The sequence below is a fragment of the Thalassophryne amazonica genome, chromosome 13 (assembly GCF_902500255.1).
Source record: "Thalassophryne amazonica chromosome 13, fThaAma1.1, whole genome shotgun sequence".
Classification (NCBI taxonomy): Eukaryota; Metazoa; Chordata; class Actinopteri; order Batrachoidiformes; family Batrachoididae; genus Thalassophryne; species Thalassophryne amazonica.
In genome coordinates, this window is record NC_047115.1 from 4,919,207 (window position 1) to 4,936,637 (window position 17,431).

General features: G+C 41.2%; 1 protein-coding gene across 3 annotated transcripts in view; it reads right to left on the reverse strand.

Moving 5' to 3' along the window:
• LOC117523944 (cullin-9) overlaps nt 1-17,431 on the reverse strand; it is a 376,653-nt gene that overhangs the window by 120,173 nt on the left and 239,049 nt on the right. For 2 of the 3 annotated variants that reach the window (XM_034185568.1, XM_034185566.1), the window contains exons 30-32: nt 13,869-13,995; nt 13,584-13,789; nt 2,072-2,328 (exon numbers count right to left, since the gene is read on the reverse strand). In XM_034185568.1, the coding sequence (XP_034041459.1) occupies nt 2,072-2,328; nt 13,584-13,789; nt 13,869-13,995 (590 nt within the window). The remainder of the gene's footprint in view (nt 1-2,071; nt 2,329-13,583; nt 13,790-13,868; nt 13,996-17,431) is intronic. The other variant, XM_034185567.1, reaches the window with a different exon arrangement.

Here is a 17,431-nt window from a genome sequence, read left to right on the forward strand (position 1 = left end):
TCACAAGGTGTGTACCATGGAAAAATCTAAGACACTCAAATGCAAAGCCTCAAGTTAGGGTTTTGACAGCTGTTTGAGGTTTGATCAACGGAAAAACTCTGTTGTCAAAGCAAGTTTTTTCCAGCTTTGTCTTCTGGCTAAAGCAAAGCACTTCCTCAGTAGACATGATCTTCAGATGGCCATTCATGCTTTCATCAGCTCCAGACTTGATTACTGTAATGCACTTTATTCTGGTATTAATCAGTCATCTCTTGCATGTCTCCAATTGGTGAAGAATGCTGCTGCTCGTCTTCTAACAAGCACTTTTAGACATGAGCATATTACACCTGCCCTATAATCACTCCACTGGCTTACAGTTTGTTTTAGAATTGATTTTAAGATTTTAATGTTTGTTTTTAAAGCTATTTATGGCCTTGCATGTCCTTACCTGTCTGAAATTGTAACTTTGCGCACTTACAGTAGGACATTATGGGCATCTGGCCGGCTTTACTTCGATGTTCTGAGGTCAAAATATAAATTCTGGGGTGATGGTGTTTTTGTGGTAGCTGAACCCAGACTGTGGAACAAGCTACCTCTTGATGTACGCTCTATTCCCAACCTAGCACTTTTTAAATCTAAGCTAAAGACTTATTTAAAGTGGCTTAACACCTAGTGGGGAGGTGACATTCTGTTTTTATGTGTTTTAAATTTATTGTATGTGTGTTGTATTTTTGTGTTTTTACTGTTAAGCACTTTGGACACCATTTGGTTCCGTAAAGTGCTTTATAAATAAATGCTGATTGCTTGTAATCCTACCACAGTTCTGCAAGGTTTACATAGGTGCAAACAATATGTTTGGGTATAAGCAAAACAAAATTTAATGACTACATTTATTGTCAGAATCCCTCAAAGCATCACTGCCAGATCCCAGGGTGCATGTGCACCCTATTTTTTCTTCAAAGTACAAGTCCAGACACCCTGCTAAAGCATGTCCACACAACAGGGGCCAGAGAGGTTTGGTTGGGCCAAACCAGGCAAGCTCAGCTGTCTGAGTGATTGAGGAGTTTTAATGGCACCAACAGATTGTGCAAACACAAACACCACAGACCCTGCAGTGTATCTGAAGGTTATGACTGATAAAAATCAGAATTACAAAACATCACATTAAGAGATTGATATGGGGACAAGAACTAGTCAACAGAAAATGGCAAAAAAAGATTATAAAAATGCTAGCAAATGTTTTAAGAATATGCCTAGCATTTTTCAAGAAAAATACACTATCGCAACAATCATAACCCATGATATATTGCAAGTTTATCTCAATCTTACCAGTGAACAATTTATTTTTTTAGCCATAGCTAAAGCAACTGAAGGTCAGCACAATAACATAGTCATGTGCACAGATACATCACAGCAAGGTCATGTGCTCCTTGTTTTCCTGTGGGTTCCATCTGAGTGCTCTAACTTCCAACCAAAGACATGCTGGTTCGGTGAACTGGCGACTCTAAATTGACCGTAAGTGTGAGTGTGTTTGTCTGTCTATATGTGGCCCTGTGAAGACCGGTGTCCTTTCTAGGGTGAATTCCACCTCTCATCCAGTGATTGCTGGGATAGGCTCCACCCACTGTGACCCTGAACTGGAGTAAGCAGGTACAGAGAATGAAGAAAAGCCACTGTATTATAGAGACGGTCCTAAAAGACACAAAGCTGAAGAGGTTGGAATACTGGAATGTCAGAGAAAGACAATGCAGAATGAAACACCAAGCAAGGACAACAAAGAATCTACTTGATGCAGAAGTTAGTACATCTGGAAATAGTTTTTGTAACTCAACTTTTGATAAAAGACTTGAATATTTTACTTTATATGTTGGTTCAGCTGGGTGTCTCTGAAGGACAAGAATACTGTAAAAAGCATCATTTGTCTGCTTCAAGATCAATGAAGTCAAGCTAAAAGAAGTGTGGTAATTCTGATGTGTGATTCACATGGCGAGGCAATATACACAACATCAAAAGACAGAAGGATCTGAAACTCAGCAAACACACACAGTTACAGCAAACAGTAACAGGATCAGTATCTGCATCTTCATCACACCTGATGTTGGCCCTGCTCTCAACCTTAGCCTCCTTCCCGAACTCTGTCGTGGTGAAGGAGAACTGTGCCTGACCCTTCTGTGGTGTGGATGGTTCCTCGGGAACAAATTCCACAATATGAGGGTTGTCCTCATTACGATGGACACAACCTTTGGTGATGACATGCATGATGCAGGACAGCACATCACCAGTGCTGCAGCTGAAACGGCCAGTACTCATTGGTCGGGACCCCTGCTGTTTTTGACATGACTCCAGAACCTGCAGGAGACAAAGACAAGTTTCAAAATGGTCATAGATGAGCAAGTGAAGAAAAACAGACAAAACTGTAATCTAAACTTATGAAAAACAAAAGGCGATCAGAATTTTAGACACACACAGGGAGTAAAATAAGTATTGAACAAGTCATCATTTTTCTCAGTAAGTATATTTGTAAAGGTGCTATTGACATGAAATTTTCAGCAGATGTCAGTAACAACCCAACTAATCTACACATACAACGAAATCAAAACAAATGTATACAGACATTAAGTTATGTGTAATAAAATTTAATGACACAGGGACAAAGTATTGAACACACTTACTGAAATTTATTTAATACTTCTTACAAAAGCCTTTGTTGGTAATGAAGCTTCAAGACACCTCCTTTGTGGAGAAACTAGTCACATGCTCTGATCAGGTGTGATTCTGGTCCATTCTTCCACACAGTCTTCAGATGTTGAAGGTTCTGTGGACCTCTTCTGTGAACTCTGGTCTTCAGTTCTTTCCAAAGATTTTTATTTGATTCAAGTCACCTGATTGGCTGGACCATTCTAGCAGCTTTGTTTTCCTTCTCTGAAACCAGTAGAGTTTGTGTTTGGGATCGTTGTCTTGCTGAAATGTCATCCTTGTTTCATCATCATTCTTGGAGATGGCAGATTTGTTTGTTTTTTTAAATCAAGAATGTATCTGTACATTTTCCATTCATCCTTCCTTCAATTAAATGAGGTTTTGCCAGTGCTATATACAGAAAAACAGCCCCATACCATAATGTTCCGCCTCGAAACTTCACTGTTTATGTCGTGGTTTTGGGCTGATGTGCAGTGACATTTAATGGTGTGTAATATCCAAGGGCACTCCTAGTAATCCTAAAATAATTATCCAGCCTATCGAGTAGAATATGATGATCCACAGTATCAAACGCAGCACTGAGATCTAACAGCACCAGAACCATAGTGGTGTCTGAATCCACTGCAAGCAGAAGATCATTGACCACTTTAGTGACAAACTGCACTATCATCATAGTGGATTTTCTGCACTAATTTCCCTGCTAAGCTAATGGATTCCACATCCACATTTGTCTTAAGCCTTGCAGGGTCTCTAATCACCTGCTCCGTGGCTTGCTGTAAATTCCTAATGTTACCCTCCCTCTAAAGCTATCTATGTTTGTAGACAAGATGGTGGCACCTTCACCAATAGGGTGAAGGCCGTCCAGCATCAGCAAACCACGGCGGCCCCAAAACAAAGGCCAGTTATCAATAAAACTAAAGCCTTGCTGTCCACAAAATTGCGCCAGCCACCTATTTAACAATGTCAGCCTGTGAAATGCCTCACTGTTACCCAGGGAGAGGAGAGGACCAGACAATTAACTGATGCCAACACATCTTTCTGGTAAGGTCACAAGTCCTCTCTATGTCCATTTTTGTGACCTTTGAGTGATTCATCCTGACATCATTGGCCCCGATGTCAATAACTATGTGACTGTATCGAATGTCATGTTCCTTAGTCCGTCTACCCTTCTGGAGCATCAGCACCCTAAGATGGAAGGCAGTGTCAAGAGCTCTGGCCCCAGGAATACATTTAACATCAGCCGGCATTTGTAACCTGACTTTATGGGTGATAGAATCCCCTATCACTAAAGCCTGGCGTTTCAGCCTGGAGATAGGAGTGGAAGTCACCCGTGGGCTCAAAGAACTCACAACAGGCATATCCAAGGGAGAAAACTGGTTCACAGTTCGCAGTGGGGAACACATACCCTGTTTTGAAGGACATGAACTTACAACTGTCCACTGTGACATGCGTTTGTCTGCTTGCTGTCCTCATGTGGACATACATAAAAGCATATATCACTGTTGCGACGGGCTGCAGTGAGTGAGCGCACACCGAGAAGCTGCCCCAGGTGAAAAGGATGGTCAGATCAGAACACGCAGTGGGTGGTCACGTTAAGCTCACGTTACCCATGTGAGTTCTGTTCCACATGACGCGGTGTCTGTCCTGCGGCGCGCTGTCCACAGGATAGGCGTGTCTGGCCGGACACGTGCGCGGGGACCGCTGGACGCACTGGGCAATCAGATGTAGACATGATAAGTGTGTACTGCTTCATTCATGTCATTTCATGACTGTACATCTGTGACCATGGGTCATCGACAGAGTAACAGACGGTTCATACTCGTATTGTTCGCTTGATAAGAGGGATTCAATACAATTCAAAGCCGTGTTTTTTTATGGTGTGTGTTTTTTTTTTTGTTTTTTTTTTAAATACGTTTATATTCTTGTTGAGTTCAGGCATTTTACACACCTTTTATTGGGACAGTGATGGTAGCACAGTGGTAAACTTTTTTGCTGGCAATCAGAGCTTTTGTAAATTTCAGCTTTGAATCCTGTGGGGGGCATGGACTTTTTTTTTTTTTTTTTACACAGGAGCTGCATGATGTGGTTACATATGCTCCAGCTGCTCGCACTGTGTTTCTGCTATGACGGTTTAGTGTACGCTGGTGTACAAAACCGTCGCAGCGGGATCGTTCACACCTGCCGGACCAAGTGTCCCTCCTGACGTCGGCTTAATGTTTTCGTGGTTCGCTCACACGAGCTGTTTCGCCGTGATTCGCCCTGATTTGTTCTTGTTTGTACCATGTGTGAAGAGGCCCATAAGGAAATATTAATCCCACTTCTTTGAAAGACATTTACAGTGAGGAAAATAAGTATTTGAACACCCTGCGATTTTGCAAGTTCTCCCACTTAGAAATCATGAAGGGGTCTGACATTTTCATCTTAGGTGCATGTCCAATATGAGAGACAATCTTAAAAAAAAAAAAAAGCGGAAATCACAATGTATGATTTTTTAAATTTATTTGTATGTTACTGCTGCAAATAAGTATTTGAACACCTGTGAAAATCAATGTTAATATTTGGTACAGTAGCCTTTGTTTGCAATTAGAGGTCAAATGTTTCCTGTAGTTTTTCACCAGGTTTGCACACACTGCAGCAGGGATTTTGGTCCACTCCTCCATACAGATCTTATCTAGATCTTTCAGGTTTGGAGTTTCAGTTCCCTCCAAAGATTTTCTATTGAGTTCAGGTCTGGAGACTGGCCAGGCCACTCCAGGACCTTGAAATGCTTCTTACGGAGCTCCTCCTTAGTTGCCCTGGCTGTGTGTTTGGGGTCACTGTCATGCTGGAAGACCCAGCCATGATCCATCTTCAATGCTCTTACTGAGGGAAGGAGGTTGTTTGCCAAAATCTCACAATACATGACCCATCCATCCTCCCTTCAATACAGTGAAGTCATCCTGTCCTCTTTGCAGAAGAGCACCCCCAGAGTATGATGTTTCCACTCCCATGTTTCACGGTTGGGATGGTTTTCTTGGGGTTGTTCTCATCCTCTAAACATGGTAAGTGGAGTTGATTCCAAAAAAACTCTATTCTGGTCTCATCTGACCACATGACCTTCTCCCATGCCTCCTCTGGATCATCCAGATGGTCACTGGTGAACTTCAAACGGGCCTGGACATGTGCTGGCTTGAGCAGGGGGACCTTGCTGCCCTGCAGGATTTTAAACCATGACAGCATCATGTGTTACTAATGTAATCTTTATGACTGTGGTCCCAACTCTCTTCAGGTCATTGACCAGGTCCTCCTGTGTAGTTCTGAGCTTTCTCAGAATCATCCTTACCCCACAAAGTGAGATCTTGCATGGAATCCCAGAATGAGGGAGATTGACAGTCATCTTGTGTTTCTTCCACTTTCTAATAAATAATCCTAACAGTTGTTGTCTTCTACCAAGTTGCTTGCCTGTCGTCCTGTAGTCCATCCCAGCCTTGTGCAGGTCTACAGTTTGTCCTCGGTGTCCTTAGACAGCTCTTTGGTCTTGACTATGGTAGACAGGTTGGAGTGTGATTGATTGAGTGTGTGAACAGGTGTCTTTTATGCAGGTAACAAGTTCAAACAGGTGCAATTAATACAGGTAAAGAGTGCAGAATAAGAGGGCTTCTTAAAAAAAATTAACAGGTCTGTGTGAGCCAGAATTCTTGCTGGTTGGTAGGTGTTCAAATACTTATTTGCAGAAGTAACATACAAATAAATTATTTAAAAAAAATCATACAGTGTGATTTCCGGATTTTTTTTTTTTTTAGATTATGTCTCTCACAGTGGACATGCACCTAAGATGAAAATTTCAGACCCCTCCATGATTTCTAAGTGGGAGAACTTGCAAAATCGCAGGGTGTTCAAATACTTATTTTCCTCACTGTAACTGGGTGTTGAAGTTGGGAGAAATTGCCCATTTATGGAGAGAAGACATTATCTCTGTAATTCCGAAGGATCAATCAATCAATCAATCAACTTTTTTCTTGTATAGCGCCAAATCACAACAAACAGTTGCCCCAAGGCGCTCCACATTGCAAGGCAAGGCCATACAATAATTATGAAACACAGTCTACGTCTAAAGCAACATAACCAAGGGATGGTCCAGGGTCACCCGATCCAGCCCTAACTATAAGCCTTAGCGAAAAGGAAAGTTTTAAGCCTAATCTTAAAAGTAGAGAGGGTATCTGTCTCCCTGATCTGAATTGGGAGCTGGTTCCACAGGAGAGGAGCCTGAAAGCTGAAGGCTCTGCCTCCCATTCTACTCTTACAAACCCTAGGAACTACAAGTAAGCCCGCAGTCTGAGAGCGAAGCGCTCTAATGGGGTAATATGGTACTATGAGGTCCCTAAGATAAGATGGGACCTGATTATTCAAAACCTTATAAGTAAGAAGAAGAATTTTAAATTCTATTCTAGCATTAACAGGAAGCCAATGAAGGGAGGCCAACACGGGTGAGATATGCTCTCTCCTGCTAGTCCCCGTCAGTACTCTAGCTGCAGCATTCTGAACCAACTGAAGGCTTTTTAGGGAACTTTTAGGACAACCTGATAATAATGAATTACAATAGTCCAGCCTAGAGGAAACAAATGCATGAATTAGTTTTTCAGCATCACTCTGAGACAAGACCTTTCTGATTTTAGAGATATTGCGTAAATGCAAAAAGGCAGTCCTACATATTTGTTTAATATGCGCTTTGAATGACATATCCTGATCAAAAATAACTCCAAGATTTCTCACAGTATTACTAGAGATCAGGGAAATGCCATCCAGAGTAACGATCTGGTTAGACACCATGCTTCTAAGATTTGTGGGGCCAAGTACAATAACTTCAGTTTTATCTGAGTTTAAAAGCAGGAAATTAGAGGTCATCCATGTCTTTATGTCTGTAAGACAATCCTGCAGTTTAGCTAATTGGTGCGCATCCTCTGGCTTCATGGATAGATAAAGCTGGGTATCATCTGCGTAACAATGAAAATTTAAGCAATACCGTCTAATAATACTGCCCAAGGGAAGCATGTATAAAGTGAATAAAATTGGTCCTAGCACAGAACCTTGTGGAACTCCATAATTAACTTTAGTCTGTGAAGAAGATTCCCCATTTACATGAACAAACTGTAATCTATTAGACAAATATGATTCAAACCACCGCAGCGCAATGCCTTTAATACCTATGACATGCTCTAATCTCTGTAATAAAATTTTATGGTCAACAGTATCAAAAGCAGCACTGAGGTCCAACAGAACAAGCACAGAGATAAGTCCACTGTCCGAAGCCATAAGAAGATCATTTGTAACCTTCACTAATGCTGTTTCTGTACTATGATGAATTCTAAAACCTGACTGAAACTCTTCAAATAGACCATTCCTCTGCAGGTGATCAGTTAGCTGTTTTACAACTACCCTCTCAAGAATCTTTGAGAGAAAAGGAAGGTTGGAGATTGGCCTATAATTAGCTAAGATAGCTGGGTCAAGTGATGGCTTTTTAAGTAATGGTTTAATTACTGCCACCTTAAAGGCCTGTGGTACATAACCAACTAACAAAGATAGATTGATCATATTTAAGATTGAAGCATTAAATAATGGTAGGACTTCCTTGAGCAGCCTGGCAGGAATGGGGTCTAATAAGCATGTTGATGGTTTGGATGAAGTAACTAATGAAAATAACTCAGACAGAACAATCGGAGAGAAAGAGTCTAACCAAATACCGGCATCACTGAAAGCAGCCAAAGATAACGATACATCTTTGGAATGGTTATGAGTAATTTTTTCTCTAATAGTCAAAATTTTGTTAGCAAAGAAAGTCATGAAGTCATTACTAGTTAAAGTTAATGGAATACTCAGCTCAATAGAGCTCTGACTCTTTGTCAGCCTGGCTACAGTGCTGAAAAGAAACCTGGGGTTGTTCTTATTTTCTTCAATTAGTGATGAGTAGAAAGATGTCCTAGCTTCATGAAGGGCTTTCTTATAGAGCAACAAACTCTTTTTCCAGGCTAAGTGAAGATCTTCTAAATTAGTGAGACGCCATTTCCTCTCCAACTTACGGGTTATCTGCTTTAAGCTACGAGTTTGTGAGTTATACCACGGAGTCAGACACTTCTGATTTAAAGCTCTCTTTTTCAGAGGAGCTACAGCATCCAAAGTTGTCTTCAATGAGGATGTAAAACTATTGACAAGATACTCTAACTCCCTTACAGAGTTTAGGTAGCTACTCTGCTCTGTGTTGGTATATGACATTAGAGAACATAAAGAAGGAATCATATCCTTAAACCTAGTTACAGCGCTTTCTGAAAGACTTCTAGTGTAATGAAACTTATTCCCCACTGCAGGGTAGTCCATCAGGGTAAATGTAAATGTTATTAAAAAATGATCAGACAAAAGGGAGTTTTCAGGGAATACTGTTAAGTCTTCTATTTCCATACCATAAGTCAGAACAAGATCTAAAATATGATTAAAGTGGTGGGTGGACTCATTTACTTTTTGAGCAAAGCCGATAGAGTCTAATAATAGATTAAATGCAGTGTTGAGGCTGTCATTCTCAGCATCTGTGTGGATGTTAAAATCGCCCACTATAATTATCTTGTCTGAGCTAAGCACTAAGTCAGACAAAAGGTCTGAAAATTCACAGAGAAACTCACAGTAACGACCAGGTGGACGATAGATAATAACAAATAAAACTGGTTTTTGGGACTTCCAATTTGGATGGACAAGACTAAGAGACAAGCTTTCAAATGAATTAAAGCTCTGTCTAGGTTTTTGATTAATTAATAAGCTGGAATGGAAGATTGCTGCTAATCCTCCGCCCCGGCCCGTGCTACGAGCATTCTGACAGTTAGTGTGACTCGGGGGTGTTGACTCATTTAAACTAACATATTCATCCTGCTGTAACCAAGTTTCTGTTAGGCAGAATAAATCAATACGTTGATCAATTATTATATCATTTACCAACAGGGACTTAGAAGAAAGAGACCTAATGTTTAATAGACCACATTTAACTGTTTTAGTCTGTGGTGCAATTGAAGGTGCTATATTATTTTTTCTTTTTGAATTTTTATGCTTAAATAGATTTTTGCTAGTTATTGGTGGTCTGGGAGCAGGCACCGTCTCTACGGGGATGGGGTAATAGGGGGATGGCAGGGGGAGAGAAGCTGCAGAGAGGTGTATAAGACCACAGCTCTGCCTCCTGGTCCCAACGCTAGACAGTCACAGTTTGGAGGATCCCAAAAAATTGGCCAAATTTCTAGAAATGAGAGCTGCTCCCTCTAAAGTGGGATGGATGCCGTCTCTCCTAACAAGATCAGGTTTTCCCCAGAAGCTTTGCCAATTATCAATGAAGCCCACCTCATTTTTTGGACACCACTCAGACAGCCAGCAATTCAAGGAGAACATGCGGCTAAACATGTCACTCCCGGTCTGATTGGGGAGGGGCCCAGAGAAAACAACAGAGTCCGACATTGTTTTTGCAAAGTTACACACCGATTCAATGTTAATTTTAGTGACCTCCGATTGGCGTAACCGAGTGTCATTACTGCCGACGTGAATTACAATCTTACCAAATTTACGCTTAGCCTTAGCCAGCAATTTCAAATGTCCTTCGATGTCGCCTGCTCTGGCCCCCGGAAGACAATTGACAATGGTTGCTGGTGTCGCTAACTTCACATTTCTCAAAACAGAGTCGCCAATAACCAGAGTTTGATCCTCGGCGAGTGTATCGTCGAGTGGGGAAAAACGGTTAGAGATGTGAACGGGTTGACGGTGTACACGGGGCTTCTGTTTAGGGCTACGCTTCCTCCTCACAGTCACCCAGTCAGCCTGCCTTCCCGACTGCACGGGGTCTGCCAGGGGGGAACTAACGGCGGCTAAGCTACCTTGGTCCGCACCGACTACAGGGGCCTGGCTAGCTGTAGAATTTTCCACGGTGCGGAGCCGAGCCTCCAATTCGCCCAGCCTGGCCTCCAAAGCTACGAATAAGCTGCACTTATTACATGTACCGTTACTGCTAAAAGAGGCCGAGGAATAACTAAACATTTCACACCCAGAGCAGAAAAGTACGGGAGAGACAGGAGAAGCCGCCATGCTAAAACGGCTAAGAGCTAGTAGCTACGCTAAGCTAGCGGATTCCCAAACAGGGAATCCGACACTAGACAGGCTGTGGAGCAGCACAGGTAACGCACGACAACAGTGCTAAAATAAAATAAAAATCCACTAGACAGGCTGTGGAGCAGCACAGGTAACGCACAACAACAGTGCTAAAAAATAAAATAAAAATAAAAATCCACTGGACAGGCTGTGGAGCAGCACAGGCAACGCACGACAACAGTGCTAAAACAAAATAAAAATCCACTAGACAGGCTGTGGAGCAGCACAGGTAACGCACGACAACAGTGCTAAAATAAAATAAAAATCCACTAGACAGGCTGTGGAGCAGCACAGGTAACGCACAACAACAGTGCTAAAAAATAAAAATAAAAATCCACTGGACAGGCTGTGGAGCAGCACAGGCAACGCACGACAACAGTGCTAAAACAAAATAAAAATCCACTAGACAGGCTGTGGAGCAGCACAGGTAACGCACGACAACAGTGCTAAAACAAAATAGAATCCACTAGACAGGCTGTGGAGCAGCACAGGTAACGCACGACAACAGTGCTAAAACAAAATAGAAATCCACTAGACAGGCTGTGGAGCAGCACAGGTAACGCACAACAACAGTGCTAAAACAAAATAAAAATCCACTAGAAAGGATGAGCTGGAATGCTCCAGCTACAGACCTATTACCATCCTTAATCAAGACTATAGATTGTTCACAGCTATTTTAGCCAGACGTTTAGAAATAATTCTGCCAGAAAAAAATTCACTTAGATCAGTTGGGATTTATAAAACAAAGAGACACAAGACAACATTAGACGCACCCTACATGGAATGGAATATGTAACCAAAAATCAGCTACAGATAGTAATGGTGGGAATACTCTTCCCTGCAGTCCATGTATGAACAGTCTGTTCTCAAACAAGCGCAGCGAGCTTTGTCAGATCCTTCCCACATCCTCTATCCTGAGTATGAACTCCTACCATCTGGTAGGCGATACAGAGTCCCTCAGTGCAAATTGAATCGCTTTAAAAACTCATTTGTGTCCACATCAATTAGAGTCTTAAATATGGTTCCTGGGATAGGTAGTAGGATTGTGCGTTAATGACATGGTGGCATTGTAATTTTAGTGTTATTTATTCACTGTTAGTATTTTTCTTAACCATATGTGAGAGATGGCTGTGCAATAGGGGTATGTGTTTTTAGGGATATGTGCAATATGCATGAATTATTTATGGGAGACCGCTGTGTAATACACGAATGTGCAATTTGGATATGTGTATTAGGGATGTGCAATATGTATGATTGATGTGTGTATTAAGTTATGTAATATGTATGAGTTATGTAATTATGTCATGGCAGTTTTACTTTTTACTTGTGCAGCTCTTGGAGTCTAAGACAAATTTCCCGGAAGGGACAATAAAGTGTATCGTATCGAATAGATGCCAAAAAAAGCATTTGAGTGTAAGGTGGGTTTCCTTATACAGAGTGTTGGAGTGGTTTAATTTCCACAATAAGTTTATTAAGGTCATACAGCCCCTGTATAATAAACCGACAGCTAGGATCCGGATCAATGGAAGTCTCTCAAAGTCAATCACATCAGAATGAGGTTGTCGTCAGGGTTGCTCAGTGAGTCCTCTTCTCTTTGCCATTTTCTGGGAACCCCTGAGCAACTGAACAAAACAAAATTAAAATATAACAGGCATAGATATGGGAGGGGGGGGAATATAAAAACCCTTTTTGCAGATGATGTATTAGTATATTTATCGAGCCCAAACACTTCCCTTCCTGCACTTATGACAGACAAAATATCATGACAAAGTGATGGAGATTATGTGGAGCTGATAAAGCAGATCATTTCCACGTGTTCTGGGGATGTCCTTCCATTGGAAACTACTGGCAGGAACTAAAGAAGTGTATGGATAAAATACTAAAGGTTAGTCCTTCCACATACATTTGAGGTATTATACCTGGGGAAACTGGACATGAAGTTTACAAGATTTGGTGACAAACATATTGACAGAATAATGCTGACTGCAAGCAAAAAAGCAATTACCAGAAAATTGATGAAGAATGAGGCACCAAAGGTGGAAGACTGGGTGGAGGTAATACACAATATATATGTGATGGAAAAGCTAACACTTTCTTTGAGACTGGATGGGGACAGATTTAAAAGACTTTGGGAAAACTGGATAGATTACATAAAACCAATTACGTCTGATTTTATCTGAGGCATACATTGTAGAAAATACATATATCATAGTTATAGAAGTTGGAAAGCTTGTTCCTTTTTATTTAAAGTTTTTTTTCTTTCAACTTTTTCTCGCTACACTTGTAACACACTAAAACTCTATCGGTAGAATGGAAATAACCACCATGTCTCCAAGCTAATTGTATTTGTGCAAATGAAAAGGTATGGGCAATCTATGTTTGATTTAAAGAAAAAGACAGAGGAAAGTTTCCCATTTATTATATATATAAAATTTATTTTTTGAATGTCATGTTTAATTGAAAGTTATTATTTCTGGAAAAAAGATGAACTAGCTGTAAGCAGAATGTATGTTATGATGTTCAATAAAAACAAAAAAATGCAATAAAATGCAAATTAATTATTTAAAAATAATACAATATGATTTTCTGAATTTTTTTTAGACACTGTCTCTCAGTTGAATTGTACCTATGATAAAAATTATAGACCTAAACATTCTTTGTAGGTGGGAAAACTGGATGACATACTTATTTAACTGACTGTAAATAAAACCCTGCTTGCCAACATCAACAGACCAGCCTAATCTTTGACCTCTGACCTTGAAGACAAGATTGTCAATGTGCATCTGCTTCTCCTGCTTCATAATGTGGACAATGAGGCAGTAGATGTAGTTCCTTTTTCTCTCCAGGGTGCTGGTGGCATCCTCGTCTACATTCAGATATGTCTGTTTTGGCAGTAAGCGGATGGATGTGTTGGTCCCTTCTACAATGCAGGACACCATCTGCTGATTCACGTGCCACACACCTGAATGCACCACAAATATCTCACAGTGACAGAGGTGATGATAATGTTGACTGTGTATTAGTGCAAGTAGTTTTCCCACCATGTTCAGGGTTGTCCGTTTTGCTGCAGGTCAATGGCCCTCCTTGGCTCATCAGTGGCAGCAAAGCATGCAGCAGCACAGGAGAGGATAGTCCAGTTGCTTGCATCAGATACTCAAGTCTGACCTCCTTAAAAGACACACAGTGTAGATTACTGAGGAACCACAAATAGATGCTATCTGAGAGAAAACAGACTGTATAAATGAATGTACACAAACATGTAAATTAAACAGCTGTACAAATACGAGGTCTGTTAGAAAAGTATCCGACCTTTTTATTTTTTGCAGAAACCATATGGATTTGAATCACGTGTGATTGCATCAGCCAAGCTTGAACCTTCGTGCGCATGCGTGAGTTTTTTCACGCCTGTTGGTTGCGTCATTCGCCTGTGAGCAGGCTTTGTGTGAGCAGTGGTCCACCCCTCTCGTCAGATTTTTATTGCGAATAAATGTCTGAATGATTTGGAGCTTTGCTGCATCAAATTTTTCCAGAAACTGTGAGAGACCTCCAGGTGGACACCGTTCGGAAAATTCAGATGGCTTTCATGGCCGATTTTATAGGGATTACACAGATTAAGGAGTGCTCCAGCCGGTTTAAAGACCGCCCACAGCGTCTGAGAACGCGGCGCACTCCGAGCGCCGATCGACAGACTGAAACAACCAGATCATTTCCAACGTGAAGGCTTTGTTGATCCGGGACATCGTCTGACTTCCACAAAAATGGCAGAAGATGTGGACATCAGCACTTTGTCAGCACATTCCACTGTTACAGGAGTTTTTTCATGGAAAGAGAAGCAGAGGGATGCGCCACGGAGCCGCTCATGGCGCGGGACAAAAGCACATCCGTGTTGGTCTCACAGGACGGTTAGAGACGGCTTTCAGACGGCTTTCAGTGGTTTTTCAGTCGTGTGACTATCTGAGAAATTGAGCATGAGCTGGACATGCCCCAACATGTCCTGTGAGGCTTCATCACGGCGCTGCTTTGTGCCATGCGGCTCCACCGTGATGCGCGGAATTTCTCCGCTCCTCTTTCCATGACAAAAACTCGTGTAACAGTGAAATGTGCCATTCATTTCCAAACTGGACGCTGTGTTGATCCGGGACGTCGTCTGACTTCCACAGGAATTGCGGAAGACGTGGACATCTGCACTTTTTTGGCACATTGAGACAGACGTGCGGAGGAATTCCGCATTTGTGGAATTTCATCCCTGAATATGTCAACTGAGTCACTTTTGTGCTGATTAAAGTTACTAACTGGGACTCCTGTCTTGTTGGGAGAAAGAAATGAGAATCGTCCTCCGTTCTGTTCACACAGCTCCAAACGCTGCGCGGCTCTCTGACAAGTTAGAACGATAGAGTCCAGTCGGAAATAATAACTTCAAAATGAAGCACCGTTTAAATCAAATGACATCCCTTTCCAAATGTTGTGATACAAACAAACTGCAATCAATCAAAATGTTTTTTTCCTCCCAAAATGAGACGTCCTGCGCTGACGTGCAGCAGCCGACTGAGCTCAGAGGTACGGAGAGACATTCATGCCAAAATGTCTGAAAGGAAATGCTTTTGACAAAAACTACAGATTTTATTTATTTATATTTATGTCCAGAGATCAAGGATCCAGTGACCAATTTAAAATGTTGACACAGAAAACCTGTAAAGCCTACTTTCAGTACACAGAAAATTCTGTTTGCGGCTCCATCCAGAGATGGGTATGTGTCTGTTTCTGAAACCCTCCTGTCCTGTGCACCGGCAACATTTCCTGCATATCCGTATTGTCTAGTGTGTCTGTATCATGGCCCAAGCAGAGGGTCACCCCTTTGAGTTTGGTCTGCTTGAGGTTTCTTCCTCAAATCAGAGGGAGTTTTTTTCTTACCACTGTCGCCTGGGGATTGGTAAGGTTAGACCTTACTTGTGTGAAGTGCCTTGAGGCAACTTTGTTGTAATTTGGCGCTATATAAATGAAATTAATTGAAATTGAAGTCGTAGAGTCTGCAGTCACACAGACATGTCCCGGCAAGGAGGCATGGTTGCCATTTTGGATCAGGGCAAGTCAGTGAGCAGCACGCACTGACGCTACATGAATCTTGTTAGGAAACAGGTGGAAAATTCTGGAAAGCTGAGCATGTTGGCAATCCCAAAAACAGAGAAAGACAGACAGACAATATTTCCTTCCATAATTAAGCAATAAACTGGTGTAAAGCGTCATGTCTGTGATTTAGAAACCCCTTGAAAGGAATTTTATTCAAAGATGAATTTATTCAGTACTATGCAAAAAACGGATTTAATTAATGCGGACCATGTGGAATTAATGGACTCTGTGTACCCAGTTTGGATTGTGTGATATCGTACCTTCATGACTGCAGAATTTGGAAGCTGGAACATATCGGATCTGTTTGAACTTTCAACACTAAAATAAAATAATTTCGTAGCTGATGACGCATTTGCTTTTGAAACTATTTGCTGATGAAGCCATTTGCTCATAGATTCAAGAATTGTTTACAGCTGCAGGTGTCTCACCCACGCTGCGTGGTGGAAAAAGTATTTGGAATCCTGTCAAAGTTAATAATTTATATATATATATATATATATATATATATATATATATATATATATATATATATATATATAAAATATATATTTATTTATATCGGGTGTCCCCAAAAAATATGCAACATTTTATCAGCATATGTCTAGGAAATAAATTTATGTCTGGATAGAAAGCTGAAAGGTTGAAGTTTTTCACACCAATGTCAATATTGGCCCTGCATTTTGTCAGTCTAGCATAAAGTTGCTGCACCTGTTTGACACTCTTGGTTTGGTGCCAAAACTCAATTTTTTTTCGCTGTAGTTTGGTTAATCTTGGCATTTTCCTGAGTCTTGCTTGGCATCAACATAAACTTCAGGGTCTCTGCAAGTAAAAAAGAAACATAAGTGATTAAGTTTGTAGCATTTAAGGGTCAAACCGAGTGTTTTAAATGTTGTATATTTTTTGGGACACCCTACACACACACACATATACATACATACATACATATATATACATATATACATACATATACACATACATACGAGGTCTGTCAATAAAGCAACGGTCCTTTTTATTTTTTTCAAAAACTATATGGATTTCATTCATATGTTTTTACGTCAGACATACTTGAACCCTCGTGCGCATGCATGAGTTTTTCCATGCCTGTCGGTGACGTCATTCGCCTGTGAGCACTCCTTGTGGGAGGAGTCGTCCAGCCCCTCGTCGGAATTCCTTTGTCTGAGAAGTTGCTGAGAGACTGGCGCGTTGTTTGATCAAAATTTTTTCTAAACCTGTGAGACACATCGAAGTGGACACGGTTCGAAAAATTAAGCTGGTTTTCAGTGAAAATTTTAACGGCTGATGAGAGATTTTGAGGTGATACTGTCGCTTTAAGGACTTTTCACGGTGCGAGACGTCGCTCAGCGCTCTCAGCCGCCGTCGTCAGCCTGTTCAAGCTGAAAACCTCCACATTTCAGGCTCTATTGATCCAGGACGTCGTGAGAGAACAGAGAAGCTTCAGAAGAAGTCGGTTTCAGCA